Source organism: Cygnus olor, chromosome 1 (genome assembly GCF_009769625.2).
Source record: "Cygnus olor isolate bCygOlo1 chromosome 1, bCygOlo1.pri.v2, whole genome shotgun sequence".
Classification (NCBI taxonomy): Eukaryota; Metazoa; Chordata; class Aves; order Anseriformes; family Anatidae; genus Cygnus; species Cygnus olor.
The window spans coordinates 76,612,204-76,640,102 of NC_049169.1; the positions used below are offsets into that span (position 1 = coordinate 76,612,204).

The following is a 27,899-nucleotide window of genomic DNA, read 5'->3' on the forward strand; positions in this document are numbered from 1 at the left end:
GACAGAACAATTTTAAAATAAAAACAATAAAACTCATGCAGAGAATTGAAATTCCTTTGGAATTAATATTTTTTTGCTGCTGCCTTAAAATAATTTCTAAGCCATCACAGTTCCTTACAAAGTGGTGAATGATGCTTTGTGCTCAGTGCTCTGTTAGATAAAAGATTATAGAGCTTGGAATGTAAATATCCTCAGCGGTTCATTCTGAATCAAAGAGTTTTTATTAGATTGCCACTTAACAGATACATTTTTCAGAACAAGTTCCAAAACAATTTTTTGAGCAGCCTTCCTACTCCCTATCTGCAAATATGAGGAATAAAGTGACTTTGCCTTGACTGAGGACCTGTTGTTGTAAGTTTTGCTAAGGTATCTAGAAGGCTGGTCCTGAGCAATGTCAGACTGACCTCCAGCAAGTGCCCATTCGAGTTAAAGCCTTTTGGTGTACTTAGAGAGGCACATTTAATTAAAAAAAAATCATATTAATTAAAAATTAAATGGTGCTTTACTAGAAGATGTTTTTATATTGTTAGGCAGAAAATCAGTATTATTTAAATTGTTCTGCATTTGGCTGGGCTGGAATTGCAATGAGCAAGAAACTTAAATGTCTACTCGGACAGATGCAAGATCCCAAACTCAAAAGTTAGATAAGTGGTCTGATGCAGGCTGGCCTCCTGTGCTGCTCTTAGCCTGCTTCCTATGCTGTCAGAAGGGTTGGTGGGTGTGTAATGCTGTTGATTATCAGAATTGCTTTTGTGTCCCTTTGGGTTTTACGTGGAAGATGCTGAGATTTTTGTAACACAGACAACTAGTGATTTTACCTGTGTAGGACTTTGCCCATTAAATTAATCTGTTTTATCAGAAATGTACTGTGTAGAACAGCTGCCATCTGATTCTGTCCCGTTGCCTTCCTATCAGGACCATTACATTTTTGCAGCTCCTGATGCCCTTCATGCAGTTGCAGGTTTTCTGGAGGAGCTTACAGACAGCTGTCAATGCAGGGCAGGAAGAGTATTGTGACATCCAACTCTAATTCTTACACTGTGCCATGTGACAAAAGAGGATTTAGGTGACAGTGTAGAACATCAATTTGAATACTAATGAATAACTGTGAAAATAAGTGCTGCCGATGTTACTAGGGAACTTTTTTATTTCTTTAATTTATTTACAGGTTCAAGAATCATGTGTTTTGTGATACACATCATGGATTTGATCTTCCAAAGTCCCTGGCTGTGAGCAATGTTGCTGTTCGCATATTGCACACTCATTATGACCATGTATCTCCACTTTGGCTGCAGTGCCAGCGTGTGCCAAAACTGGAAGTCCTAGAAAGCAAAGAGTCAACTCAGCATTCAAAAGACAATGTAGAAGAACTAGAAGAAGAAAAGAAAGCTGCAGAAGAGCCCAACATGCCCACTGAAGAAGAAACACATTCTGATGAGAGAAAGGTAGGCAAAAAATCTCACGAGGATATTTTACGGGGCTGTTGTTACTTGAGGCCCAATTGCTGTGTAATAGCTTCTTCATGTGCCCTGTGCCTGAGAGAACAAAGTTCTTAAACTTTTATGGAAAAAGACAACTTGCGTTAAGACTGTCACAGATCTTCTGAGGGTGTGGAAAGACGAATGACTGGAGATTGTCATAAAAATGGTAGAAAGGAAAGTTTTGACAGGATATGGTAGTTGCAGGGTATTGGCATGCTGCATGGGTTGGCATTTGATTGGCATTTTATGAGTAGGATCATGCCATGAGGAATGCAAGGTTGTATCTGTTGTAAGATATTTCCAGATGTCTGTGACGTATGTCAAGATGAATATATTCTGCTTCTGAGAAATTGACAGCCCACTAAAATCACTACAGGAATGCAATATCAGGAACATCAGAAGAGTGCAAAATAGGATTCAGAGTTCAATAGGTCTTGGTTGTGCAGTTACGTAGTTGCTCGGTTCCTGTATGTTGAAGCTTTTGCCACTAGAGGGCTTTCAAAACCTGTTTCTGGCAGCTGAACCCTCTGCAGACTTTAACGGAGTACGTTGGCTTTGGGTGTTGTGGGATTGGTTGTTTTTGTATTCTTGTTATTGGGCTTGAGTTTTTCATTTGGTCTCATCTGTGACCTGTAGATAAACGACTTGGATTCTCTATCTAAAACTTCTGCATAAAAAGCTGTAAGCCATCATGTTTCATACCTTCTTAATACCTGGATCAATGATCCTTGCCTTTTTGGTCCCTGAAATCCTCTGTAGTGAATCAGTGCCTGAAATCCCATTTTTCTTGGTTCCTTTTTTCTTATTTTGTGTGATAAGTCTTATCCTTTGGCAGTTTTCATATACATTTTTCAGGCTTTCTCCAGGCTTCTCATTCCATTGCTTCTCTTTTTCTTTTACAGGTCTTATTCTCCTTCTCTGAATGCAGTTTCATGAGTTTTCCTGTTCTCTCTGTAGCCTCCACTTCTCTCAGCTATTGCGGTCACTCCTTCTGTCTGGCTCTGCCTTGAGCTCCTCCACATTTACGTGGGTAAACACCTTTTTGCCCTCCCATTCCGTCCTAGTTGAGGTGTTTGCTCTTCCAGCACACTGGCAGGCACGCCACAGGACACAGGAGGTACCCGTGCTTCCGAATGCACGATTTGTGTGCTGAACTGCCATTTGTCTACCGCTGCGCTTCCAGAAGTCTGCTATGACAGGGATGAATTCATATCTGGGTTGGAAATTTGGCTAGAAGTCTAGGGTAACATTTTGAAAATACAAAACATTTTGGGAAAGGGAATAAATGTTACAGGCAAGACACAGTCTAAGACTGAAGTGGGGATTCTGACAGAGTATCAGCATGGGTTTGGTTTCAACATTGGGTTGTTTTCTTTGTGTCATTTTTCCAGCTGTAAAGGCAGCAAAAGCATAATATTTGAGTGTACACACTGCTAATAAGATTAAATGCTTGTATGGTATCTGTGGGGTTTGAGGTGGAATTTGCTGTGGAAATGAAGTAAATATTTTATGTTTTTCTCTATTTACATGTTCAAACTAACATTGGAGCATGCCTTTAATAAAAAATATTTTTCCTAGTTAGGTAAAAATGATTTCTCCAAAAACCTTGACCCTGTAGCAAGATTGGTACAAATATGGCTACAGGAGTGGAACTGTACTCTTTCTCCTTGGACCATTGTTTTAAAGGAGGTGATACGCTCTTTTTATTGTTTGTCTAATAAAAAATGTCTTTTTTCTGTAGAGTGCTGTCTCATTCAAAGAAAAATACAATAGTGTAACTGACATAAATGAGAAGACAGAGGAGGAAACTGAGAAGAAATCAGAAATCTTGGACATATCATCACAAGGTATTTGGTTAGTTCTTATTTGCAGCACTACAGAATTATTAATTTTAAATGTCTTGTTTTGTATATGGAAGCATGGTGATACAGATCTATGCAAATGGAACAAAGTTTATAAATACATTGCTGACTTTATAACATGAGTTTTGTTGACACTTCTGCTAATGATTGTTAAATGCAGGGAAAAAATAAGATAGGGAGATTGATTTTGTCCCTACGCTTATTTTTTTATGCCTATGTATGTGTTAATTCATAAATGTACATAAACATAATAATTATGTATATGTTTATGTATATGTATGTTTATGGGCGAGGCAAACAATATTTAAGAATCTGCTAGTCTGCTTGGTGAGATTAACTTCTCCAGAAGAAAATAAATCCAGTACTTACAATGGTATGCACTCAGGCAGTGTAGGTATTACAAAGTACTACTTAAACGTGTACTTAGAGTAGGATATAGACTGATATACTTTACTAAAAGAGGGTCTAATCCGGGAACTAAAACTGTCCAACATAAGTTATAAATTTCTTTAGTGCTGTGGTGTCCTTTGGTTTAGTAAGAGTGGGTTTTCTTGTAGTACTGTCTTAAATAAAATGACTGCAAACTGTTCATAGGAGTTTAGCTGAGCTTTACAGCCTTTTGCTCATTTGAAAAAAAAAAACACACAACTTTCTGCTAAACATAGTTGCAGCAACCATGTTGTCAGACTGTACCACCCAAACAAGGTGGTTTTCAAGAGAGTATACGGACTTTGTACTTCAGTCAGAGGGGGGTTATATTTTATTTCTGTAAGGCTTTGAAAATCCCTACCATATTATTAGACTGAGTATAATGTAGTCAGAAATGTACTAATTATATCTGAATGACTTCAAGGCTATTATTTGCTTTAATAAGGAGGGAAGGCTTTTGAAATCATGCCTTTGCTGACATGCTAATGATTTGCAAACCCATTCAACTACTTCTGGGAATGGGGTTTGAAAGGATACTAAGTTACCACAAATTCAGTGAAAACAGGCAGCCAAGGTAAAACAGTGGAAAATCAGGAGTGTGCAACACTGAAAACAGCAAGAACTATTGCAGGTTGTTCTCTGGATTTAAGTTGTACTAGTGTTAAGAATTTAATTTATCTTAAGAGAATTAGTAGTTTTGTTTAGAAGACATTTAAATATTATTGTATTATTACTTTAAATACATTAAAGTGCAAGCTATATTGTGACTGGTAGTAAAATGGTTTTTAGTTTTTGTAATTATTTTGCTCAGAATAACTGCAAAAGGATCTTTGAATTGCATCTTCTAGTATGAGTACAGTAGAGTAAAAGCTCTACATAAACTCTGCAACTAAAGCTGGTGTTACAAAATTAACAGAACTTTGACTTGTTTTGTAAAAAGCTTGAAGGCAGTTTATATAGATACCTGTCTGTTTTTTTTAAGATTATCTCACTCTTTAAAAGTGTATTTTTTTTAAAACACTGTAGCTGCTTTGACATTATTGAACACTTTTCCTTGATCCCCATCAACAATAACTTTCTCCTTCTGTAATGTCTGGTACAATGTTTTATGTGATTTTTTTTTTTTTGAAGAAAATATTTATAGTAATTTTAGTCCATTACATTGATGCCTTCTAATAACTTTTTTCAATTGAGTAAAATTTGAATTTATACATAAATACATATAGTTATACATAGAAAAAAACATTATGAATTCTTTTGTTTTCTAAAAATTTTGTTTAACATGTTAAATGCCTTTTGCTCTTTGCAAATAGCTTTCACCTGTAGCCTATACCTGCCTTATACCTTTTGATTTGCCTCGTTTCCATGGCAATAAGATCTTTCCAAACCTGGCCAGAATCTACTGTCTTGTATACTTGTAAAATTCTTCTATGATTAGTGATGCAACTGACTTTTTTTGTCAGTAAAACCTTATTACTATATGAAACAGTTTGAGCTGACTACAAAGCAAGAGTAGAGATTAATCTATTAGAAAGCTCAGTACCAAAAAAAAAAGTTTTTTCATTATCCAACTATCTGTTTCAATTAATTGTTCAAAGATGTGTGGCATACCAGTAGATGGAGCTGAAATGCCACAGAATGTAAAGCATTTCAAATAGACTTTTTGTGCAGATGTAAAAAAATAATAGAAGTATGAAATTACAACGGCTTAGGTTAAGCACCAAATTAACACTTGTTACTTATTTGTTTTGTAGTTCTGAGTCCACTGATGCAGGAAAAGACCAATGAAAAAGAAGATGAGATAACTGATGAAAATATCGTTGATTTGCGACAGTTTGTACCAGTGGGTGGTGTGTACCATATCGATGCACTGCAGCTTCCACCTCAGGTCAAACAAGTCAAGAACTGGAATATAGTGGAGGTGAGTGAAAAAATGTATTACACCTCATGGAGTCTTCATCCCTGAAGAGCTGATCCCGAGTTGTTTCACCATAGTATGTATGCAGTTATATATATATGTTGATTTCTTGAGCAATGAACAAAAGGACCAAGTTATGAAATTGTGTTTTCAGTTTGACATAGCCAATTTTTGGAGCAGCTGAGGTAAGCAGATCAGCATTTACTGAAGTGTGCATTTGATCATTGTTCATCAGCACAGCTAGCATGGATACTTTAAATTGTTGTACTGTAAATGCTCTAGGATGAAGTAAAAGCAAAGCCAGACATCCTTTTTTTTTGGCTATGAAAAGTACACTTAAGGAAGGATGGTAACAAAATTACTACCAATTCAGTTCTGGGCTCTGCAAGGTATAGGTGGTCTATAGGCAACGTGTCTTAGTTCTCCTACTTGTGGTGCCTTATGTAGCATTAACCTATGTCACAGTTTTTATTATGAAATTGGAAACCATTAATAAGTGAAATTCACATACAGACTAAGAAAGCAGGACTGTGAGCAGATTAAGTAGTATGGGATCTTCCTTTCTAGCCACATGCACAGACCTGCCTTACCAATTGAATTTGACTTCTTTCATTACCTTTGACACTGTGCAAAGTGGAGCTGTATCTCTCTTTGCCTGTGAAGTGCTCTTGTTTATTTTGAGTACCCGTGAATCTATTAAGGAATGATTCCACTTACTGTGTGGTGTTGCCTGAAAGGTGCCACAGACAGCATGCGAAGGGTTCAATTGCCCATTGGTACTCAAGCTTAATACTGTCTTCAATGCTGTAGTTCCCATGAAGGGAAAGGTTTACTGCAGCAGACCTCGTGCTGATTTCTATATTAGGGGGTTTCACGTTAATGCTTGTTAAATTCAAGCAAAATCCTTTAGCAGGAAGATGTAAGAAAGAAAAAAATCTTTTTTTGGAAGTGGGTCATGTTAGCCAACAATTTCAACTAGTAAATTTTAAATCATATGTTAGGAAACTCCACAGATAACTAGGTGGATTTAAAAAAACAAATTCAGGCTACTGCATTTTCTAATAAAATGTTTTGTTTGTCTTTTTTGTGTTTTGCTAAAGTTACGTGACATTGGCTTGGAGGCATACAGATATCCCCCAGAAGAGGCTGACGATGCCCGATATCCACCAATACAGATCACGCTTAGGCTGTCTGACAATGTGATCTATTGCAAGGAACCTGTGATAGCCCGATGGGATCCTGCAGGTACCAACTTAAGATAAATTTATTTTGTTTGACTAATGGACTCGATATAAGGTTTCAAATAGTTTTCTGAAATATCTGTTAAGAAAAGAGCCAATTCACAGCCAAGAAATAGTTAAGGGAGTTTGGTGTTCACAAAAAAACCACACAGATTAGTTTTTTTTTTTTTGTTGTTTGGTTGGTTGGTTTTCTGGTTTGATTCTGCATCATGTGTAATCAGGGACTGCTCGAGGCTTTTCACTGAAACTTTTTTTTCTTTCATATTAGTGGGTGTAGTAGTGAACTGTATACCACAAATGACGTTTTGGTAGAGCGAAGTCCTATGAAGTCTACTTTGAGCCAAATTACCCCCTAACTACATGTAGTCATATTACCTCAAAATATTAAATGTTAAAAAAACAAATTTGTTACTCACGTTACTAAAAAAGTATACATTACCTCTGATGTTACATCATGAAAGATACTAGAACTTAAGATAGTTTAATGTTTCAAGTTACTGTTGGAAATAAGGTTAAGGAGTGCTATATCCTACACTAAAAAATACAAATACTAACGTAACTATTTTTTTTTGAGCTTTCACATCAGAATTAGCCTAATTTTGTACTTAAAGGAGAGAAGGTTTTTGCCTTAAATGAATTCTCTTTACTTTGTGCTTTATCTTATCTACCTCTGAATATTAGTTTACCTGGAATATCTTTACTAATTCTTCACCAGTACATATTACAAGCAGAAGCTTTATGTATATGTTTTTTCTTTTTGCATCCCTTGTAAAGGCCAACAGTGGAGAACTGATGGCATCAGCAACATAACATACGAAACACAGAAGAGTATCACTTTTGAGATGGGTGTTTTTTATACAATAGCACTTCTCCAGAATGTTCATCTCAACATGCCATATCAGGCATGGGAATTGAGACCTATGGGTATAAATGAAGCACTACTTACAGTTACTACAGTCTTTGCAGAAGTTCAGATACAAATTAAGGTACTATTTTTTTGTTGTTTTTTTCATAAAACATGGGTAGTTTGTTTTTTTAAAAAACAGAATTGTCACTGTCCTTTCTTAAGAATGTGGGATGGTTCCACAAGAGCAACTTGAATCTCGGTCCTTTGCTATTGAAAATAAGGAAGGAACTATTCTAAGCTCTAATGTAACCACCAATATTATTGGTGATTTAATTTTTCTGTGAATTGGTCAAAAGAAAGCATCTGTTCTGCAACATTCCATTAAGTTCTTTGATATTGATACTACTTTGCTAAAGTCAAGACTGCTTCATCAGCACTTAAGAAGTGTTGCTCTCTCTCGCTGTCCAACTGCACCAAAAGAACTGAGCATTCCAAGCAACCTACTTTTTTGATCTTTGTTCCTTCTAAAGGTTCAAGTTATGCATGATTGTCATTTTAGTGACAGATATTGATTTATATGACAAGGAGAATATGTACAGTGTGATCATAAGTGTGGGCCAGTAAACCAGTGTCAGTTCTGAAATCCAACAGTAAAGTGGCTTCCTACAAGATCTGTGAATGTTTAAAGATGAGGATGATAGCTAATGTAAGTAATATCCAGAATAGAAAAGCAGCAAATAAATCATTGATGCCTGAAGCCAAAAATAGCTTTAATCACCAGTAAGATGTTTTGATTGGTTTATACAACAGGGTATGCAGTGTATGGTGGCTGCAGTCACAGTGGAAGAGAAGGATGTGCTTTCTCACCTGACAGGAAAATGGATGTGTCCCGTCACCTTAAAAAAAGTTTTGAAAGAGGCTGGTGTGAATATTTTCCCAGGAGAATATTCATACAAATATGTCTCTGTGAACAAGAAGGTGAGTGCAAGAGTGGGCTTCCCCCTCAGCCTGTTTCTCAGGTAGGCAACGTTTTCTTGTATGAAGACCTATTATACAGAATGAGGATGAGTGTCCTTACAGCTTAGCCAGGAGATTCTGCTTAAAGCAAGCTTTTTCTTACCTTCATATAAAGCAGAGATTTAGTGGATGCATATCTTCTAACTGTACTTTTGCATTACAGGCTCCCCTAACAGAAGTGAGGGCATACCAACAGATGGCCCTGGTTGCATCCGCTTTTGCTTTTGGCTGGAGCAAATGGAATCTAGAATCAGGTCAAGATCAAGTAGTGTTCAAGGTTTGTAGCTTTAGACCAAATGTCTAGAGACAAACCAGTACAGAAGCATATCACACAAAAGACAAACAAATAACTTTCTTCATTTATGCTCATTTCAAACAATCTTCAGGCCCTGACCTAATGCTTAGTGCAGCAGTTAAGATTTAGGGTGACTATTTCACATAATATTTTGTTTAGCAAAACTTCAGTGCCCACTTCTCCACACCTCAAGCCCATTCCTCACAAATATAAGTTTCAGTAACAAAGATACTTGCTGATGTGCTAAGATGTATAGCTGACAGGTCAGCTATTGAGGCTTTAGCTGAAGCTGGGATGACACAGGTAGATGCTGATTTTTCAGCAAGTAGCTTACTATGGGGCCCTCAAAAGCCCCCTCAATTACCATCTAGAAGTTTCTTCTTGGCTTTGTGCGTGTTTTCAGTTGTTCTGTACTGTAAAGGAGGGAATAAGCAACTTGAGTTGATGTGTTTCCCTCTGTAAACTAAAAAACGTGGTTAAAACTTCTCCCAGACAGCATAATACTCCCAGTTATGACTGTGGATATAGAACATACCATACTGCTGAAATCTTGAGAGATCTTGAGTTAAAGACTTGTGACACACATGCAAATGTTTAGCCCAGTTCTTAATCCCAGCAGGAAGAACTAAAGTGTGTGATGCCTGTTGCACCTAGCTACTCTTTTCATATGAGTCAGGAACAGCAAGAAAGCCAGAGTGACCAACCTTGCATTTTACAGAGGCAAACAAGATGAAGATTTTGATGTTGCTACAATGTGTTACACAGTCATTTACTTAAAGACCTAATACTATTTTAACAGTTCAAAGCAATGCTTTGTTTTTCTCTATTACACTCATAAGTACGCTAGAATTTAAAATTTTGTACCAGAATTTGTTCTCTGTCAGTGTCATGGGCTTCATCTTACAGCCCATTTTTTTCCTGCACTAGGTAAGTGAGCATCTTAAAGCAGATTTTGTCAAAGACTGGTCTCTGTACATGTTTAATGGTCAGAGAGCACTGAAACTCAAGATCACAGAAACCAGTGAAGCATTTTCAAAAGAGCTAGAAGAAGATTCCGAATTTCACTCCACACTCTACCATATGCTTAAAGACTTTGCCAGCAAAGAAGCAATTGATAGAGTGAGTACAGCTAACTTCCTGTTTATTGATGTTGTATATCAGCTGCTCCTTGCTACAAGAGTTTTAACATACTCTTAAATACTGCATGCTTTCCTTTAAAACTTTATTACCAAAAGCTTTCAATAAAGTTACATTTCAAGTCTTTAATCCTTTTCTATTCAAATCATTGGAACAGCTTTAATGACTAAAATGTAGCCATCTTATTTTTGTTATTTATTCTCTTGTGGCTGGACCATTTAGTCATACCTACTGTTAGCTATGTTCAAAATCACTAACTGTTTTATTCTATATCTGAATGGAATTAAGACACTCTTAGGTACTTGAAAAGATAACTTTTGTCAGAATAAGGAAAAAAATATTTTTTCAATTTTAAGTCACACTTAAAAAAAAATCCCCTAACACCCACAACCCAAACAAACCAACTGAAACATGTAACATTAAATATACTATCTCAGCTTCTCATACTGTCAACCAGAACTCAGAAGGATAACTTCACAAATTCAGAACCTTTGTTATACTGGGGGTGGTCCGTTGTGTTGAAGTCCTGTATACGGCCACAACAGTTGCTGTAGTGAAGTCCAGGAGTCCCCAGTGCCGACAGGTGCTGCATCTGCTGGTCTTTGAAGAGACAGCCCAGTGAGGAAGCTTGTAAAAGCAGCAAGCAGTACCAGGATGGAAACAGAAACCCAGAGAGTTTTGTTAGCGTTGGAAAAGGAAGTCTTGAAATGGGATGCCCATGATGACACTAAGTTGCACCTGTAGAAAAGGGTAAGTCATGTAGTAGTTCCGTTTTTCTTCAAAAATTGGAACCCCTCTCCCCACCCTTACCCCAAAAACAACAAAGACAACAAACCAAAGCTTATAACAAACAACTATTAAAAGTGACAAGGTAGCTGATGCATTGGGAGCTATGTACAGTGATAGCTTGCATTTCACAGACTTCAGTAAGCTAGTTTTTGATAAGCTGTTTAGGTGATGGACTTGACCCATAAGCCCTGTTCAGGCAGCCATGCTCCCTATACCACACCATATTTCTGAAGAGGATTCACAAATACTGCCTTGCAGATTGTGAAGACTTAATCGTGCTTATAGAAAAGCACTGAAAGTACTGGATTAAGGCTTTGTTTTCTAGGGCTTTGATGCCTTCCGTGAAGTTAGGGGAGGAAAGGCTTCTGCCTAATAGCCAAAATTTAAACCTCTCACAAAATTGGTACCTCTCTATCCTTTGTCAAACAATAGGAAGAAAGTATATTTTTCTTGCCATCTTTTCAGTTTTACATACTAGCGTGTAATTGTCTTATCTCCCCTTCGACTGGGAATACTCAAAGTGTAGGTTTAGCGTAGGGTGTTAATGCAGAACATGCATTCTCTGCAGAGAAATTGTATAACTCCTTTTCTGTAGGGCAGTTGTTTAAATTTAGGGGCTTGCAGGGGATGCTTCTTTAGGACAGCACTCTTTTTTGACCTGTGAGATACAGAGAAGTTAGCTGCAGTAACCCTGTTAATCTTGATAACTACTTGTCCCTCAGTTTGTGTCAAAGCTGCTGTTAACCATTGCACAGGACTCACTACTTAAGGTTAGTTATGAATCCCTGGTGGGGTGAGCCTCTGGCACTTGATATTACTCATTCCTGGTTGGCTTGTTTCGGAAGTCAGGATTAACAACCAAGCCATAAACTACAGCTTTGGTTCCTCTTCCCATGTCCAACCACTGCTTTACCCTCATGACCATTTTGGGGAATACTTACGCTGTCTCCAGGTTCCATTTTGATGGACAGTTTCCTGTTTCAGAGATACTTTCCTTTCTTGATGGTTCTTGCACTTCAGCAGGCAATTCCGACTGCTCGTTTCTGTAAGCAAGCATCAACAGTTTGAAAGCTTTTCTATCAAGCATTTGATTTCACAGAGCTCACAATGCCTTGACTTTATAGCCCTGGTCAGGTTAGTGACAGGTAAAGAGTTCATTGAAAATAAACAAACCCTGCACACATACCTTGGAGGATGTTTCTCTTCAACTTACTTTGTTTCTGAATGTTCATTCTCATACTCTGCCCAGGAATATGTGCTAATGAATCGCTGCAGTGAAGGACGCTTCTCATTTTGCTTTGCTCCTAGTCGTCCCCTGTCATATTTTAAACACATTTGCTTTACTTTCCCCCCAGATACACAGCATGAAATTAGAAATTCTGCAACAGCCTACTCATTTGGTTGGGACATAGACAAATAAGCTTCAAAATTAGTCGCCTGAAATTTTTTTTTATTATTATTTTAAACCAAATCCATCAATGTCAGCTGTCTAGTTTTTATATTTGAGTTCTAATGCAAGACAGTCAAGGTAATTTTTCTTAGTCTCTTCATCCTTAATTAAAAGGGAAGCTGTAACGTTTAGTCACAAAGGCTCATTTATGTATTGAAGCACATAGAACTAACGTGAAAGATGTAGCCTAATAATATTATGCCTCAAGATGCTCAATACAGGCACAGCTTGAGCTGAAAAATATTTAACCCTATTCAAAGAAAAGCCAAGTAACTTTACCAGCTGCTTGATCTCCTGTTGAGTTTATCACTCCATTCATCTCCATCAGTTTCTTGTAGTTGGGCCTAGAGAAGAAGTTTAAGCCACTTTACTGCATTTGCCTTTTTCCACTGAAACCCAGCCAGTTATGAGAAGGGTAAAGCTCCTCAACGTCTGGGAACCCTTACTTACCAGCGGCAACCCAATACCTGCATTTCCAGCACTCCTAGGCACTGTTGCAATGCTAACTCTTCGTAGGGATGATGGTGGCTACACAAATAAAAGGCATTACTGGCTCTATCAGGGAATGACTGGATTACTCACTGAGCACACAAAACACCATCAGTTGTTGTACAAACTGTATAGAAACTAGAAGTTGTTGCTTAGCTTGAAGTGACACACAGAAGAATTGAATCATAAGCACAGCCCAAACCATGCATTTTTAAAAGCAGCATCTTTCCACAGTAATTGGTCCTCCTACTTCCCCAGGCATCTAAAGTGAAGCTGGATACACAGCTTCCAGCAAAATACCAAAACTGAATGTGACTAAATTCCCCTAATGACCTCACAGGAGTTCCTACAGTCAATATGAATTGCTCTCATCTATTTTTCATCTCTCTGCTAAACCCTTCTTCTGTAAGCCCAATGAAAGAACCACATGTGAACAGTTTTTAACCACTGCAAGAGAGCACAGCCATTTCAGCTTCTGTGAACACCTCATCTACCGTAAATGGGACCACATGCAGTTCCCTCAGGCTGGGAGGAGGGTCAATTGAAAATATATCCTCGTGTCTGATGACATCAGCCAATATCTGAGACAGAAAACCACTAAGTCAAGCATGCATCAGAGCACCAGCGCATGACAAGGCAAAGAAAACCACACACAGACACTTAACACATTTGAAATTTCACATTAACCTTTAAGGGCCATACCTTGAAGTTAAAGGAATTGGGTAGCTTTTTATTTGTAGATTCATCTGTGAAGAGATTGAACATCAGAAAGGTTGACAAGAATGTAATGAGCTTTAGTTGGAACTAACGGTCTGACTTTTTGCATTATCTCAGCAGAGAGCGCATCAAATTGCTCCCAGAAAGCAGAAATGAGACTTAAGGGGGATTAAAGCTCTCTATTTCATTAGATAAGTTCTTAACATTCACACATTATACATCCTCTACAGGGATCAAATTCTACCATTATCAAGTCAAATGTCCTGTTTTAAGTTAATCTCTTACAGTCAACAGCTTGTAGCCACAAAGGAAAGAGCAGCCTGTAATTTAGAAGCCTCCTGAGAAAATTTTACTAGTGCACAAGTAAGACTACCCTTTCCACTTATAAAATACATGCTCCATTTTTTTCAGATTTTAATACTTGTCCTGGAAAAGCTGTAAGTGCATGACGCTGTCTGAAAACCTGACCACTGCACCATCTGTGTAAAGGAGGAAATTCAGAGCTCCTGCACTTAAGGAGTCTGTGATTCATATTCAGAAAAAGAGCAGAAAGTGTCTGTAAAGAACAGTCAAAATTCAGCTACCTAGTAATAGGTACTGGGAATGCTCCCGTGTGAGTGAACACCCAAATATACTGCTCAAAAGAAGTAAGATCATCACCACCAAATGCAATGCACTTTTTCTGAAGGCTGCATACTTGCTATGTTTTCACCCTGTCCCAAGATTCCTGGCAGCTTACACAGAGGTCTAATTGTTTCTATATTGTTAGCATATTGCTATTTCTTCCTTTGATTTTAAGAAAGGAGATGCATCAGTCGTATAACCCCTCCACCTAAAATGTTGACCTTTAATTAGCTGAGGGTCTGTCTGGCCCTTAGGCAGCCATGGAAAGGCTAAGCAGCTTTGCTTAGGTTACCTCGATCTCCAAGAGAACTAAATGATCTCTCATTCTGGAGCAGGACCTGTTTCAGCTCCTCAAGTTCTGCATGCTCTTTTGTGTACATGCGCTTCAGGTTTTCCACATGTTGAATCATTACTTCCACAGCCTTGCTGACACGGCTCTCCTAAAAGGAAGAGACCAACAGCAGTAGGAAAAAAGTGTCTCTGAGAAACTGCGTCATGTTTAGATTAAGATGTTCTTTTCCCCTTGACCATCTACTATCATCTTGCATCATTGTGGATTAAAGTGAAAGGATTTTGCATCACGCTTGTGAAGTTTCACCACAACCCATCTCTCATCTCATCAAAAGTAGTGTGGCCAGCAGGGCAAGGGAGGTGATCCTCCTCTCTGCTCTGCTCTTGCGAGACCCCAGCTGGAGCCCTGTGTTCAGCTCTGGGGCCCCCAGCACAAGAAGGACATGGACTTGTTAGAACAAGTCCAGAAGAGGGCCACAAAGATGATCAAGGGGCTGGAGCACCTCTCCTGTGAAGACAGCCTGAGGGAGTTGGGGTGGTTCAACCTGCAGGCTCCAAGGAGACCTTACAGCGGCCTTCCAGTACCTAAAGGGGGCCTACAGGAAAGCTGGGGAGGGACTCTTTGTCAGGGGGTGTAGTGATAGTTTAAACTCTCTTAGGACAAGGGGGAATGGTTTTAAATCTATCCTAAGAGGGTAGATTTACATCAGACATAAGGAAAAAAAAAAATTCACTCAGCGGGTGGTGAGGCACTGGCACAGGCTGCCTGGAGAAGCTGTGGATGTCCCATCCCTGCAGGTGTTCAAGGCCAAGATGGATGGGGCTTTGGGCAGCCTGGTCTGGTGGGAGGTGTCCCTGCCCTGAGTTAGATGATCTGTAAGGTCCCTTCCAACCCAAACCATTCAATGATCCCATGCCCAAGTTATGCAGGTCTCATTTCTCCAGTGATCCCTCTCACCCTAACATAGTTCAGAACTTCATTTTCTGAATCCTTACAATTCCTCATTAACTTTCTCTGATCTACAGTCTCAACACGCACCCACATTTACTAGTACTTATTGTCAAGAAAGATTTTCATACTATTCTTCAGCATTATACTATTACATAACATTTGAGTAGATCTTTGTCAGCTTGCATAGATTTAGTGTATTAGCCTTGTCCAAAGCCCTGTTAAAATCCTTTCCATAAGGCAGAGATTTACCATTACAGCATAAAGACTATCATTACCACATTCTATTCTTGTACTCTCTGCTGTATACAGCCCTACACCGCCTTTTTTTCTTTAAATCAGCACCATATTTTTTGTTGTATTTTTGCACAGTGCTAGTGCAATTTAGCTGCTCTTACAATGCCTGAGATTCATCATAATGATAATGCAAGCAGAGACCTGAGAAGAGAGAGCTAGGACTAAACTGTATCAGTTCACATACATGAGATTCACACATCTAGATCTGGAATCAGAAGCCTAACAAACAGGTAGTGCTATTCCTTAAAATCTAGAAGCTTTTGTACAAGACACATGCACATAGTGTTACCTGATTAATAGCTCCCAACATCTCTGCTCTGCTGGCGACTCGGGCTGCATACTGGCTAAGGAACTGCAAGCTTTTCTGCAGCTTCTTAATAATTTCCTGTGCTTGGTTATCTTCTTCACACAAAGGAACTAAAGCCTAAAGAGGCACATTGGTAAGAAAAACAAATGTGATCTATTAGTAAGGAGGGCAAACTCAAGTGATGGCACTGAGGGGCTGTGTTCAGGCTCACACAGTCTCAAGATTAGCATCCAACAGTCTCAGCTTACACTAACCTCTAACATCTTTAGAGCATTTGTGATCTCCTTTTTCAAGTTCTCTTCAGCCAAGTCACGGGATCTTTCTTCAAGCCTCACCCTCTTGTCCAAGGTAAACAAGTCACATTTAAAACCTAGAGACAATCTCAGAAATTCAGCCTGTTGTGGAGAAGAACAGATTTCAGAATAATCAAGTGATGCAAACTTCTTTTTTGAAAGCAGATCTGGACATTGAAGTGACATTTGGGAATATACCCCACGAACAAAGCTACAGGAGAGATACAGAAGAGAAGCGAACATAGCTTGCTTCCCCAAAGACAGTCCTTTCCCCAAAGACAGACCTCCCATCTGTAGTGGTGGGGGGAAGTAACCTGCAACCAGAACAAGTAATATCCTGGCAGCATGCAGTATGTTATCTGTGCCCTTTGGGAGAAAAAAAAGTCTTAAACCAGCACACTCTGCCTGGGAGGAAGTCATAGTGATGCTCCTCGACACTTACAAACATTTCATTTGCAGCAAATGTTTTATTCAGTTTTACAGATTTCCACCTTATCTCGTTCCTTCAATAGTTTCTGTTGAATATGGAAACATATTGTTTATGCCAAGAGGGCTTAGAAAGATTTCAAAAGCCAATTTACAGAAATACATCCAATTTGAGCTACTCAGTGTCATTCTTTTTATATAGGCCAAGATATTAGTGATGGCTATCTACAAGATCTTTCTATTGTCCATGATGCCTAAGGATACAAGCAGTTGAGACTTACCTCCACCTCTTTCTCACTAGGCGAGTCACTGTAGGATAAGAAGAAGCAATCATGTAACAGACTGCAACTCTGAATTCATACCTGCAGGTGATCATTGAAAGCCAAAACACTTACAGCTCATTTTGCTTTGTTTTATCACCTTTAATGCCACCTGTAATGGGTGAACTCCCTGAGAAGAAGAAAAAAAAGAGGAAGTTCTCAGACCAAAAATGGTTTGTGAAAGCCTTTAAAGCTCTAACAGCAGCTATGGCTGAGGTTTCCAGCTCTTGCTAATAAAAACAATGTGTACCTCAGAGTACATTGGGGTTAGAATGCCAGTTAAGACTGGAAAGCACTCTCTTGTACAGAGCCACAAAAGTTAGCTGTTTAGTCAGCTTCAACTAGTATCTCATTAGTATGGGAATGGTTAATTCTAGGCTTTGGTGCAAGTCCTCAGCCCAGAGGTTCATCCCCCAGGATGTTACATGACTTACAACATCACTAGCTTTTACTCAACACCAAAGGCAAAAGGTCGGGTGACCACAAAAGCGGAGGTGTCTAAGCACAGATCAGCAGAAACATTGTCCAGTTTATCTATACCATATTACCCAAAACTCCAGTTAGCATAAGGGCTGCTGCTTTATAAATCTTTGGGGAGGACATGCATGCCAGTTTCAAATACCCTAGCTGCTTTGCAACTCCTAAGAAATTCTGTCCAGAGGAAGACAGAGTTAGATCAGTATCTGCAGAAATCAGAAGCAGGTTTTTGCTTGATAACATCTTCCCTTTCTCCACCACTAGCCCATTCTGATTTTTTAACCACAGCTACTACCCCTTAACACAAAAACCCCACATAATAATTAGCATAGTCCAGGCAGCTCTCTACAGCTGTTTACACAGCTGTTGGCACAGGTGATCAAGGCTTGCACTCCAGTAAGTTATGCAGATTAAGTCAACAAAAAACTCTTACCTTTCCTGCTGGGAACCATAGCTGGTGTTACCTCACTCTGCTCTTTATTAGTTTCCTTTTCCAGGCCTGTCTCCTAAAAGGAAGTCAGAGAGTAGTTGCAGCAAAGCAACAGCCACAAAACCAGTGGTGGGGCCCATGCCCTCCTCCAGTAGTCACTGCTCAGCCAAAGCAGTTTGACATTTCAGTGTCACTAGGATTCTTACCGGGTCTTTCTTTAAAAGATTTTGCAGTGAGGTTTTGCATTCTTCTATCACAGGGCTGAATTCTTTCTTGATCAGATCAGGCCCTAGGAAGAAATATCCCGGAAAACAAGTGTAATAAAAGCAAAACAAGCCTCCAACACACTTAGAGTACTAGCCATTGACCAACAGGTCAAAAGCCAAAAACAAATGAAAAACTGCAGCAAATGCCAGGAGAGGACATTAAGGAGAGGCAGGAAAGCATGCTGTAAAGGTATTAAGGAAGGAACGCAATAATACATTATCTTTGGCTTGAAAAAAAAATCACAGTAACAAGTGCTACACATTTGTGAGACATTCTTCTGATAGTAGTTGCTCTAAGTGAAGCCGCAAAACAGTAATATTCTCTCAGATAAGTGAATTTCATTAATTTGCTACCAGCAGGAATTTGTTATTTAGAGAGACCAATTATAATGACTATTTTGACGTCTATTGGCAAAGTAACATGAAAAAAAAAATCACATGCACAAACTAATGGGAGAAGGGATGATTATTTATAATTCTCCTCTTTGTGAAACATCAGATCAAGTCTGATGTTTCAAAACATGCTACATCAGCTACTATTACAGTATTCTGAGCATAACCAGATCAGGAAGCGCACACAGTTGTGGTATTTTAGGAGCCCATAAGCTTCAAACATCCTGACACTTGGACTGTCCTTCATACCTAAAAATGAACTAGCAGAGTGATGATAGAGCCAACAGAAGAACTCTCTTTGCCAGAAGACTAATGGTAATGAATTGGTAAGTTTGAGAGCTGATGATGCCAGCTCAAATACAACACAAACTTGTGAAAATCACAATCCAGAAGTTTAAAACATTCAAAAAGTAACCTCCAGAAAGACAGCTATTAAAATGTTAAAAAGGGATTTTATTTTTTTTTTAAGAAACTGATGAAAATCTCAGAGTTACATTAATTTTATATGCAGCAATAACTCTGGTAGCTATTTATACCTTTTAGAATATGTAGATTTTTTTGCCTTCCATTTACGTAGTCATACAGACAGATGCAAGCCAAAGAAATGACACAAGTAAAAAAAAAAAAGTTTCACATCTGAAATGCTTTCTCTTTTCATCCTTCACATTGACAGCATCCTCCGCTTAGTCTGCCTTTTGACCCTGCTGACTTTTTGCAGCAGCCCTAAGATACCTGGCTCCCAAGCACCTTCAGAAGATGTGGTATTATTAAAAACCACAGGTGAGATTCACCAGTGTCTCCGTTCTAATGCTAGAAAGGCTTTCTATTTGGAGGTGATGTACAACAAGCAGCAGGATCTCAGACTGTAAAGCTAAAGCTATTTGGACTCTTTCTGATCTGTTTTGCATATCTGTTTCCTCCTTGTCAAAGGCACCTACACCAGATATGAAAATTAACTGCAGAGGCAAATTAGTTGAAAGAAAATATATTTAAGTGAGGGGACTACATTAGATTTCAGGAAGACTACTAAATAAAGAAACAAAACCAAAAGACACAACAACAAGAGATCTCGTATTTAAGTAAAGGTTAAAAAATAACTACAAGCAAGCACACTCACGTATTCTGTGCTGCTTATTCAGATCAACTTTTTAAAAAATAGCTTAAATACACTGTACACACACAGTCTAGTTTTGTTTTGCTTTTAGTTTATAAGTGAAATAAGCACCATCAGATCTGGTAAGAATAATTTTTCTGGATGTTTGTGACTATAGAGTTAAGTCAGGATCGTACACAAAGGCCTTGTCCTCATCTCTCCTCCTGACCTACCCCATCTTCTTGTGCTCTGAGCTTCAGTTTTGAAAGAGGAAAACATTGTTTAGTCCAGTTATGTGTCATCAAACTTTTTAAAACCATGAAAAAGATCCTCTTTCTCCTCCCAAAATTGCATGGGGTTTAGTACCCACACAGTGTTCTGCCAGCTGAGCAAGCATCAAGATGTCACTAAGTTGCTTCATGTTTACTTCTTGCAGCACTCTAAGACCACCTGCCTTCTGCAACCAGATAGACCTTATTCCTGCTTAGTTCTGGGGAAAGTTTAGAGCACTTGCAGGTGAAAGCAACTTGTGAATGTCTGTTGTTGCAAACATCAAGTTATTTTTCTTACTCAGCTTCCTCACATCAAAGATGCGCTGGAAGCAAGCTGTTTCCTCACTGCGTGAATGCCAGCGTGGCTGCAGCAGTTACTGTACCTGATACAGAACCGGCCGGATCCTTATCATTGTTTTTCTCCATTGCTGCGGAAGTTGGCACAGCTTCCTCTTTTGCACATGAGTGCTTGGGTGACTCTTCCTCCATAACAAGACAGCCTAGAACATCAGACAACAGAAGACAGGGCACTTACTGTTCAGTAAATGCAGACTTCAGCGTATCTCTTTCGAGACTTTCAGCACAGAAAGTTTACCTGTCTGTACTCCAGTTTAAGGGCTTACCTGTTACTGGCACAGTGTTTTCTGAAGAGGATGTAGGAACTTCTTGGGGTGAAGTTAAGTGATCACTGTCAACAGAAAATTATTTTTCAAATACTGATCCATATTATATAATTACATTAAAGACATCAACCCCCACCCCCACCCCGAAACCTGACCTGGACGGGATCAGGCTGACTGGTATTGATGGCTCTGCACGGTCCATCTTAACAGAAAGAGAGAAAGGTTAGTGTTGGAGAAAGGGTTGCCTCACACATAGCAAAATTTTACGTCAGTTTTAATAATTACTGCAGCTGTACCTGACTTAGCAGAGAAGAACTGGATGATAAGTGGCTGCAGATTCATCTGCTAGTCTATAGCCACCTGTACATATAACATGCAGCTTAGCATATCATCATTAAGAGCGATAACTTTCTGCAGAAGTCTTACTTCAGGAGTATCATATTTAGAGATATATTTTGGTTCCTGACCTCATGTTTTGCTTCCAACCTGTTTTCAAATGACTGAAGTATAGTACTGAAGATGGTGTTACTGTACCACCTTGCTGTCCTAATGCTGTGCATCAGGTTACATCCATTTTCTGAGGTCATAAAGTGCACAGAACTTCACTCAGCTGTAGACATCCGACTCATTTAGGTAGATAAAAGCATTACTTTTAACAACTCAACTGAGCAGATGATTAGGAATGCAGGAAACCTGCCTGTTGACACCTGCCTGTTGTGTTGTGCATTCTAGTGCTCATTTTGGAGTGACGCTTGTTTTCATGATGATATATAGCAATTACCTAGGCATTTCAGAAGGCTTCAGGCCTCTTCCTTTTCATGAAAGTAGCTAGCATAGAGGAATGAGAAATAACCTTTTCTTCAGGCAGAGGAGGTGTGGAACCATCCAGCTTTGGATAGCTCCCTACAAATCCCAAGAGCACTGCACAAGCGGTGTTGGGAACAGAAAAACCCCATCAGCAAGTGATCACCTCTATTCTGGTATCTTCCTGTTCCCCTCAAACATCCTCGAAGGACCCCAGAAAGGCGTGCTTGCATGGTAGAGAACAAGCTGTTCAGCAAAGCTGAAAAGCAGATGGCCAAGCCCCTGGAGGTGCTTTGGACAGCATTGGCTGCTCCCAGCATCAGTAAGCACTTGATCTTTTTCCTCCACATAGTTCGACTGCCATTGCAGAGCCTATGCCCCAAGCCAGCCAACGTTTCCTCTAAAGCAAACCCAGGCTATTTTTATTCATATTTGAATTCTCTTTTAAGCTTAAGGAAGTACAACATAGTATTTGTCTTGTCCAGGACATTAGGTCTACAGGAGTAACAGGGAATGAGAAGGTGAAAGGTGAGTAGTATGTTGGAATGAAACTAAAAGAAACCTGGAGGACAGTTAAAACACATGCACACACCACCCCAACCAGAAAACGTATGCTGTCTGGAAGCGACCAAAGCAATGTGTTGTTCTACATGCCTCCTCCCTCCCCAGGTGACGCATGGCCAATGGTTTCCTGTTTGCAATGAAGGAAAATCCTCAATTCCATTTTAAAAAAGATCCATACTAGCTGTTTGCATTAGGATTGCGCAGGGTAAACTTAAAGAGGAAAAACAACTATAAAACACTTGCTACATTTCCTAATAAAATCCAATTTTGCAGGGCATTAGAGAATGGTTCTTCTTCCTAATAAAAGGATAGTAATGGTGAAGATCCTGCATTAGAATCCTGATCACTTTTTCCCCACCTCCATCCCTTGGATTAGCAAAACAATCTAAAGATCTTCTACCACAGCAGGTAAGTTCTGGCCACAATCTTATATAAATTCCATGAAAAAGCATTAATATTTTGGAGACCTTTCTTCTAGTTTTTAAACTACGAGGCTTTCGTAAAATCAAAACAAGCATAAGAAGCCCAATATTCATCTGGCATCACAAGAACTCCTTTATTTAATAGCCCCTGAACACCTACAATGACAACACTGACAGAAAAACTTGAGTTACTTACATGCTGAAGGGCTCACTCTGATCAAGCACATCTGCAACCACAGTGCAAATAAAAAACCCTAGGGATACTTTTCCTATTAAACGAGGATATTCAAATTTTGCTGCACGTCACAGTTTTTAAGAACAGATACTGGATACAATTCCTTTACCTTTTCTTTGGGGAAAGCTTTAATGTTTTCATTTTTCCCTTCTAGAATATTCTCACAGTGTTTATATATGTATATATCACAAATATATATATATAACACAAAAAAGAAAGTGACACTTGTGAATCCAGCTGAAATTACAGGAAGCCCCAGAGCAATGAAGCACAGATGTTTCAAACAACTTTGAGAGGCTGTCATTTCCCAGAAGGGCTGGATAAAGCAAGAGCCCTCCTTGGGATTATCCTCTTTAAGGTAACTTAAGTAGCAGCAGCACAAGCGAGGGAGTTCCTCACCTCCTCTACCACAGCCAAAAAGCAGGCTGAAACCATGGGCATTCCCTACCGCTCTTACTTTCTACCTTGACTGCACTTTCTGCCTCTAGTCATCAGTGGGACAGGACCAGTGCTGCACAGCAGCCAGGGTAGCGTTGCTCACTGGTGTTGCGTGGTTTGTTCCCAGGTTCACCAAAATAGCAGACCGATGTCCTTCCATCACCACCACCAATGCTGGCATTTGTAAAGCTCGTTATAAAACCATGCCTGTGGGGCTGAGGTCTGGATTTCGGTAGCGAGTATTGCAGTGCCACGCACAGAGCACAGCTGAGTGCACTGAGCTGGGGCTCATCGGGCTGCTGCCATGAAAAAGCTGATTGACAGCTCGAGCTGTGGGAGGGAGTGCTCTGATAGATGCTGGATTCAATACAGCCGTGAAGGCATATCTGAGCACACAGCTGAGGGAAGGTCTCATGTACTGCAAAGATGCTATTTTTCAGCTGTTACATGGTAGCTGTAGGAGAAAGTGCAGAGAAAGGCAGCATTCACAACTAAAACATCCTGTGATTACTTACAAGGTGGATAAGAAGTGAAGTCACTCAGACTTCCCTGGCAGAACTGAGTACTACTGCAGAAATAACACTTGCTTAAGCCTTGAAACCATTAAAAAAAAAAAAAAAATACTCCGCAGCTAAAAGCATGACCCAGCTGCACATGAACACCAAGACATGTGGGTCCATCCCTACAATATTCCAGGGTTGGGCCCAAGTAGAAGGGAGTGCCCCACAGAAAACAAGCTGTCACAGCACCCTGCTGACTGATGCCAGCTTGATTACAGCGCTGGTTTACAGCTGCCCAGTCTGGATCTTATGGGTATTCATAAGGCACTAATTACTTGAACCCATTCAAAACCATGTCTGGGGTGTCAGAGACAGCACTCACCTCAGCAAGTGAAGAGTCCATCATTGTAATGGAAACAGGAAGGTCTGCATCAGTATAGTTATCAGCAGAGTATATTTTCCACCTGGCAATACACATTTTATTTGCATATTGCCCAAACAACAGTGAGATATATAGCCTGTTTTCCTTAAGCACATAACAACCAAAGCCACCACTATCTGTAGAGACAGACAGCCAGTCTCTCAGAGAGAGATTCATCACAAACATCAACCCCTCCTCCCCCAGACAGCAAGAACCACCACCTGTCCTTCTCCCAGCCTCCTCCGCACTGCACTGCTCTAGAAAAAAGGAAAAAAAAAGAAAAAAGTGGCAAAAGCTTCAAGAGCTACCAAGCCTTTTGCTGCAGGCTGCCTGCCTCTGCATCTTCAGGAATGTCCTTATCTTTCTTCTTAAATATTCACTGACAATAGTTAGCTAGCTTTCATAGCCTTACACTGTTCAATCTGTTTGAAATATCTAAGGAGGCAGCTTGATAGGCAAGATCTCAGAATTCCTGCTCTAAACTCCGCCAAAAAATTGACTCCTCAAAACCAACAGCATTTTGGCTCTTAAGTGAGAGTGTCAATCATAAGTTAAACACTGAAAATAGACACAAGAACATCTACCTCATGCCTCAGTTTTCCAATATGAAACAGGAACACCATCACCATGCTTAGCTGGTGGTCATAGCAGCGTTTCAGTAAAGAGTTCTATTACTCTTGTGAAAAAGACTAAAGTGTTACCCCAAAATGCCATTAGCTGAACACTGAGTGTCCACTGTTTCTTAAGAGATGCCCTGCTATTGAACTCAGCATGTGCTGGGGATACAGCGTCCCCCAGGACCTGCTAAATCCCATGAACTCTTCCACCCTTCACCGCAAAGAGATGTTTTTTGCCATCTTACTTGGACTCTACTGATGTCACATCAGAAGCAGACGTGTGCCCCAGATTACAGCTTTCAAACATGCAGCTGCCAGAGCGCTGTCTGCAAGGGGAATTCCAGCTAGGCACAGGAGAGTTATTTGGTAACAAGGTCTCCAAGGTCAGAGCATCTGTTGAAAGAGAAAAGTGTGAAGGGCGGTGGTCATAGGAAAAGCTGGACATAGACCTAAGAGTCAAATATTGCCTTAAATGACTAAGATTGTAAAGCAGCAGACCAACCTAATAATGATTTAAAATAAGACACCTTTCATCTTGATATGAGTTAGGCTAGGCGGGCCTAACATATTTTTGTAGATGGAGAAAAATGTTATAGAAACTTCTGCAGAGGACAGTACTGGTCTAATGAGGCGTTGTGTGACAGAGTACAGTGGGAAATAGATTGTCTACTTTGATCTTTTCTGTATTAATATTTGATTGGTGCAAGATGCAAATACCTGCCTTATTTGTGGCTGGATCACAATATTACTGCAAGCTGCAACTACACTGAGCTAGCACATTTTAAAGAGCATATGTAGTCAAACAAACTCTTCTTCCATTTCTCCCTAGTATGGCACAGGATTACATCTGAGCATTTTATAGTTTGTACAAGAAGAGTCACTGTGTTGTACACAGCAGAAGAAACACTCTGTTTATAAGATACCAAATGAACTCTGCAGCGCAGTGAAGTTGTGGGGAAGTACAAATAGCTTAATATATCCAGAAGTCAGCAAATACTATTATTCGATTCTTAAAAGCTGTTACTCATCCGAGTTCTTAAACCAGGATTGGCCCTAGCTCAGTAGTAGGACATCAGTTGCTACACCACATTGTATTCCAGCCAACAGGATGAATGGGAAAAACAGCTCAAGCCCTGTCAATTCACACTTGCAAGTACCTTGTCAGGAGTATACCTGACTATATGATTTTTTACAACACCTCCTTAGGCTTTTTGGGACTCCTGGTAGGCTGACAGGCAGTCATCTTTTCAAACCTCTAATGGAAAGCATTAAAGGCATGATTCAGCATCCAATCGCATGCAAAATAGGCTAAAGCCAACAGTAGGTTTTCCACAGCTTATTAGCATGTTTAGCATCAGCGAGACTGTTCCATGCCTCCTATTAACTCTTTCTTTATTTCAGGAGAGAGACAGAAGATTGGCCAATACCACTAGGTCTTACCTAGCAGAGGTGTAAGACACCAGTCTGAAATATCTGAGGGCAGGGTCCTGGAAAGTTCAGTGTGCAAGGTGGGTCCTTCACTCCATAGTCTTTTAGGGCAATGGAGCTGCTAATGGAAAAGTGGAAAGAGCTGATCTTCAGTCATGTTGAATACACAACTGCCAACAGCTCCCAGCCACCACACACGCACACAGAAATGCAACTGTGTAATATAATACTAATTTGTACATATATATATTTCTTCTTCTAGAAAAGCTTATATCCTTTATGAACAGAATGGATACAAGAAAAGGCAGAATATTTAAAGTTGAAACTTTACACTTTCGACATCTGTGTTGGTTTCAGCTAGGTTTGGGAGAGGTAAGAAGAAAAATGAATGGATGGAATAAAAGCAAGATGAGCAGGACAGAAGAGGAAAGAAACCAAACCAAACCCCACACCAATCTTTACTTCTCTACCTCTGGTCCTCTGGTAAAGAGGTAGAGAAGGAAAGTCAAGTCAAGTCAACCACGCAGGCCAAGACAGGGAGCATTTGCCCAATGTCTGGCACCTACTAAGCAGAACGAGTTTCCTTCAGCAGAGGCATGAGGACAACTCCAACTTGAGCCCTGGTGCATGCAGAGAAGACGCTGCCTGCCTGCCTCACAAACATACACCACCTATTTTCTGGTTAGTGCTGAAGAGGTATCATGTGAAGTTGGCTGGAAGAAACTTCTGAAATAACATTAACACACCTGCATTTTACTAAGCGTTGCATAAATGACAAGTAATTGAAGAGAAACTGAAGAGCGCATCTCCATCTTCAGCTTCTGATCCTTCTCAAAAGGCAATTTAACAAGTGCCTGTATTTTGTCACAGAGACTGGTCAGAATCAATAGGAAACTAACTTTGCAATAAAGTTTTGAATATACTTTTGTATGTGCGTATGCATCTACACATTTTATATATACATTAAAGAAAAAAACAAGTAATTTGTTTGACCTGGCAAAGTCTCTCACAAGGAGACCTGTTTCCTCCAGGTCATGAAAGAAAATACAAACAAAGCAAGTACCACATTTTAGCAAGCTTGGCAGTGATCAGAGCAAACACTTACCTTCCCTTTCACTGGCTCAGCTGATGTGGGCAGCAGACTGTAATCGGATTCTTCATCTACACAGCGCTGTTGCAATAGAGAAACAGGGTAAGGAAAGTAGGCATAGGAGGTTTGGGGGAAAAAAAAAGGAATACTACAACTGATTGTGAACAAAAATGGAATTTTATCTTTCCAGCTGAACTATTTTCAGTTATCGGGAAAAATACAGTTGTTTCCCCATGCTAGTTTCAGCCTTTAATTCTTCAGACCTTTATGCACAAATACATGTTTTATTCACATGCAGCTGGTCCACAGTTTTGATTCTGCTCCTTGGATGCCCGTTACAGCTTAAGATACATTTTAGGATCTTCTGTTTGTCTTCATAAATACCTTGTTACTCTGTGTTAAATCCAGACTGCTCAGATGCTGAGCTACAGCGTTCTTTACTAGAGCCAGTTGGGAAAAAGTCTTCCCACTATAACTCCCCCTCCACCCCCTCCTAAAGTTGAAGAAAGTATATTTATTCAAAGCAGAGCATTCCAGAGTTATATAACTTCCAGCATATTTCCACAGAGGGGCATGAAGGTAATAACTATTTTACTGGCTATTCCAATGCCTGGGTACTGGAAGTGTTTTATAACAAGATTTTAAGC

The 27,899-nt window shown here is 39.6% G+C and overlaps 2 protein-coding genes across 12 annotated transcripts in view; one reads left to right on the plus strand and one right to left on the minus strand.

The window, feature by feature from the left end:
• DNAI7 (dynein axonemal intermediate chain 7) overlaps positions 1 to 27,333 on the plus strand; it is a 40,966-nt gene extending 13,633 nt beyond the window's left edge. For 6 of the 9 annotated variants that reach the window (XM_040545184.1, XM_040545183.1, XM_040545185.1 and 3 more), the window contains 8 exons: positions 1,169 to 1,445; positions 3,223 to 3,328; positions 5,527 to 5,693; positions 6,791 to 6,935; positions 7,706 to 7,917; positions 8,589 to 8,756; positions 8,959 to 9,072; positions 10,018 to 10,352. In XM_040545184.1, coding sequence (XP_040401118.1) covers positions 1,169 to 1,445; positions 3,223 to 3,328; positions 5,527 to 5,693; positions 6,791 to 6,935; positions 7,706 to 7,917; positions 8,589 to 8,756; positions 8,959 to 9,072; positions 10,018 to 10,287 — 1,459 coding nt within the window. In that variant the 3' untranslated portion in view covers positions 10,288 to 10,352. Of the gene's footprint in view, positions 1 to 1,168; positions 1,446 to 3,222; positions 3,329 to 5,526; positions 5,694 to 6,790; positions 6,936 to 7,705; positions 7,918 to 8,588; positions 8,757 to 8,958; positions 9,073 to 10,017; positions 10,353 to 26,135; positions 26,284 to 27,267 lie in introns of those variants that run through there. The other 3 variants (XR_005816299.1, XR_005816300.1, XM_040545186.1) reach the window with 3 other exon arrangements.
• IRAG2 (inositol 1,4,5-triphosphate receptor associated 2) overlaps positions 10,500 to 27,899 on the minus strand; it is a 41,348-nt gene continuing 23,948 nt past the window's right edge. For 2 of the 3 annotated variants that reach the window (XM_040545182.1, XM_040545180.1), the window contains 20 exons: positions 27,268 to 27,333; positions 26,175 to 26,283; positions 24,980 to 25,127; positions 24,079 to 24,160; positions 20,889 to 20,935; positions 20,734 to 20,798; positions 20,494 to 20,610; positions 18,293 to 18,375; positions 18,090 to 18,162; positions 17,255 to 17,309; positions 17,141 to 17,168; positions 16,395 to 16,535; positions 16,123 to 16,257; positions 14,589 to 14,736; positions 13,658 to 13,701; positions 12,917 to 12,994; positions 12,746 to 12,810; positions 12,230 to 12,331; positions 11,958 to 12,059; positions 10,500 to 10,965 (listed from right to left, as the gene is read on the minus strand). In XM_040545182.1, the coding sequence (XP_040401116.1) occupies positions 10,722 to 10,965; positions 11,958 to 12,059; positions 12,230 to 12,331; positions 12,746 to 12,810; positions 12,917 to 12,994; positions 13,658 to 13,701; positions 14,589 to 14,736; positions 16,123 to 16,257; positions 16,395 to 16,535; positions 17,141 to 17,168; positions 17,255 to 17,309; positions 18,090 to 18,162; positions 18,293 to 18,375; positions 20,494 to 20,610; positions 20,734 to 20,798; positions 20,889 to 20,935; positions 24,079 to 24,160; positions 24,980 to 25,127; positions 26,175 to 26,283; positions 27,268 to 27,333 (1,932 nt within the window). In that variant the 3' untranslated portion in view covers positions 10,500 to 10,721. The remainder of the gene's footprint in view (positions 10,966 to 11,957; positions 12,060 to 12,229; positions 12,332 to 12,745; positions 12,811 to 12,916; positions 12,995 to 13,657; positions 13,702 to 14,588; positions 14,737 to 16,122; positions 16,258 to 16,394; positions 16,536 to 17,140; positions 17,169 to 17,254; positions 17,310 to 18,089; positions 18,163 to 18,292; positions 18,376 to 20,493; positions 20,611 to 20,733; positions 20,799 to 20,888; positions 20,936 to 24,078; positions 24,161 to 24,979; positions 25,128 to 26,174; positions 26,284 to 27,267; positions 27,334 to 27,899) is intronic. The other variant, XM_040545181.1, reaches the window with a different exon arrangement.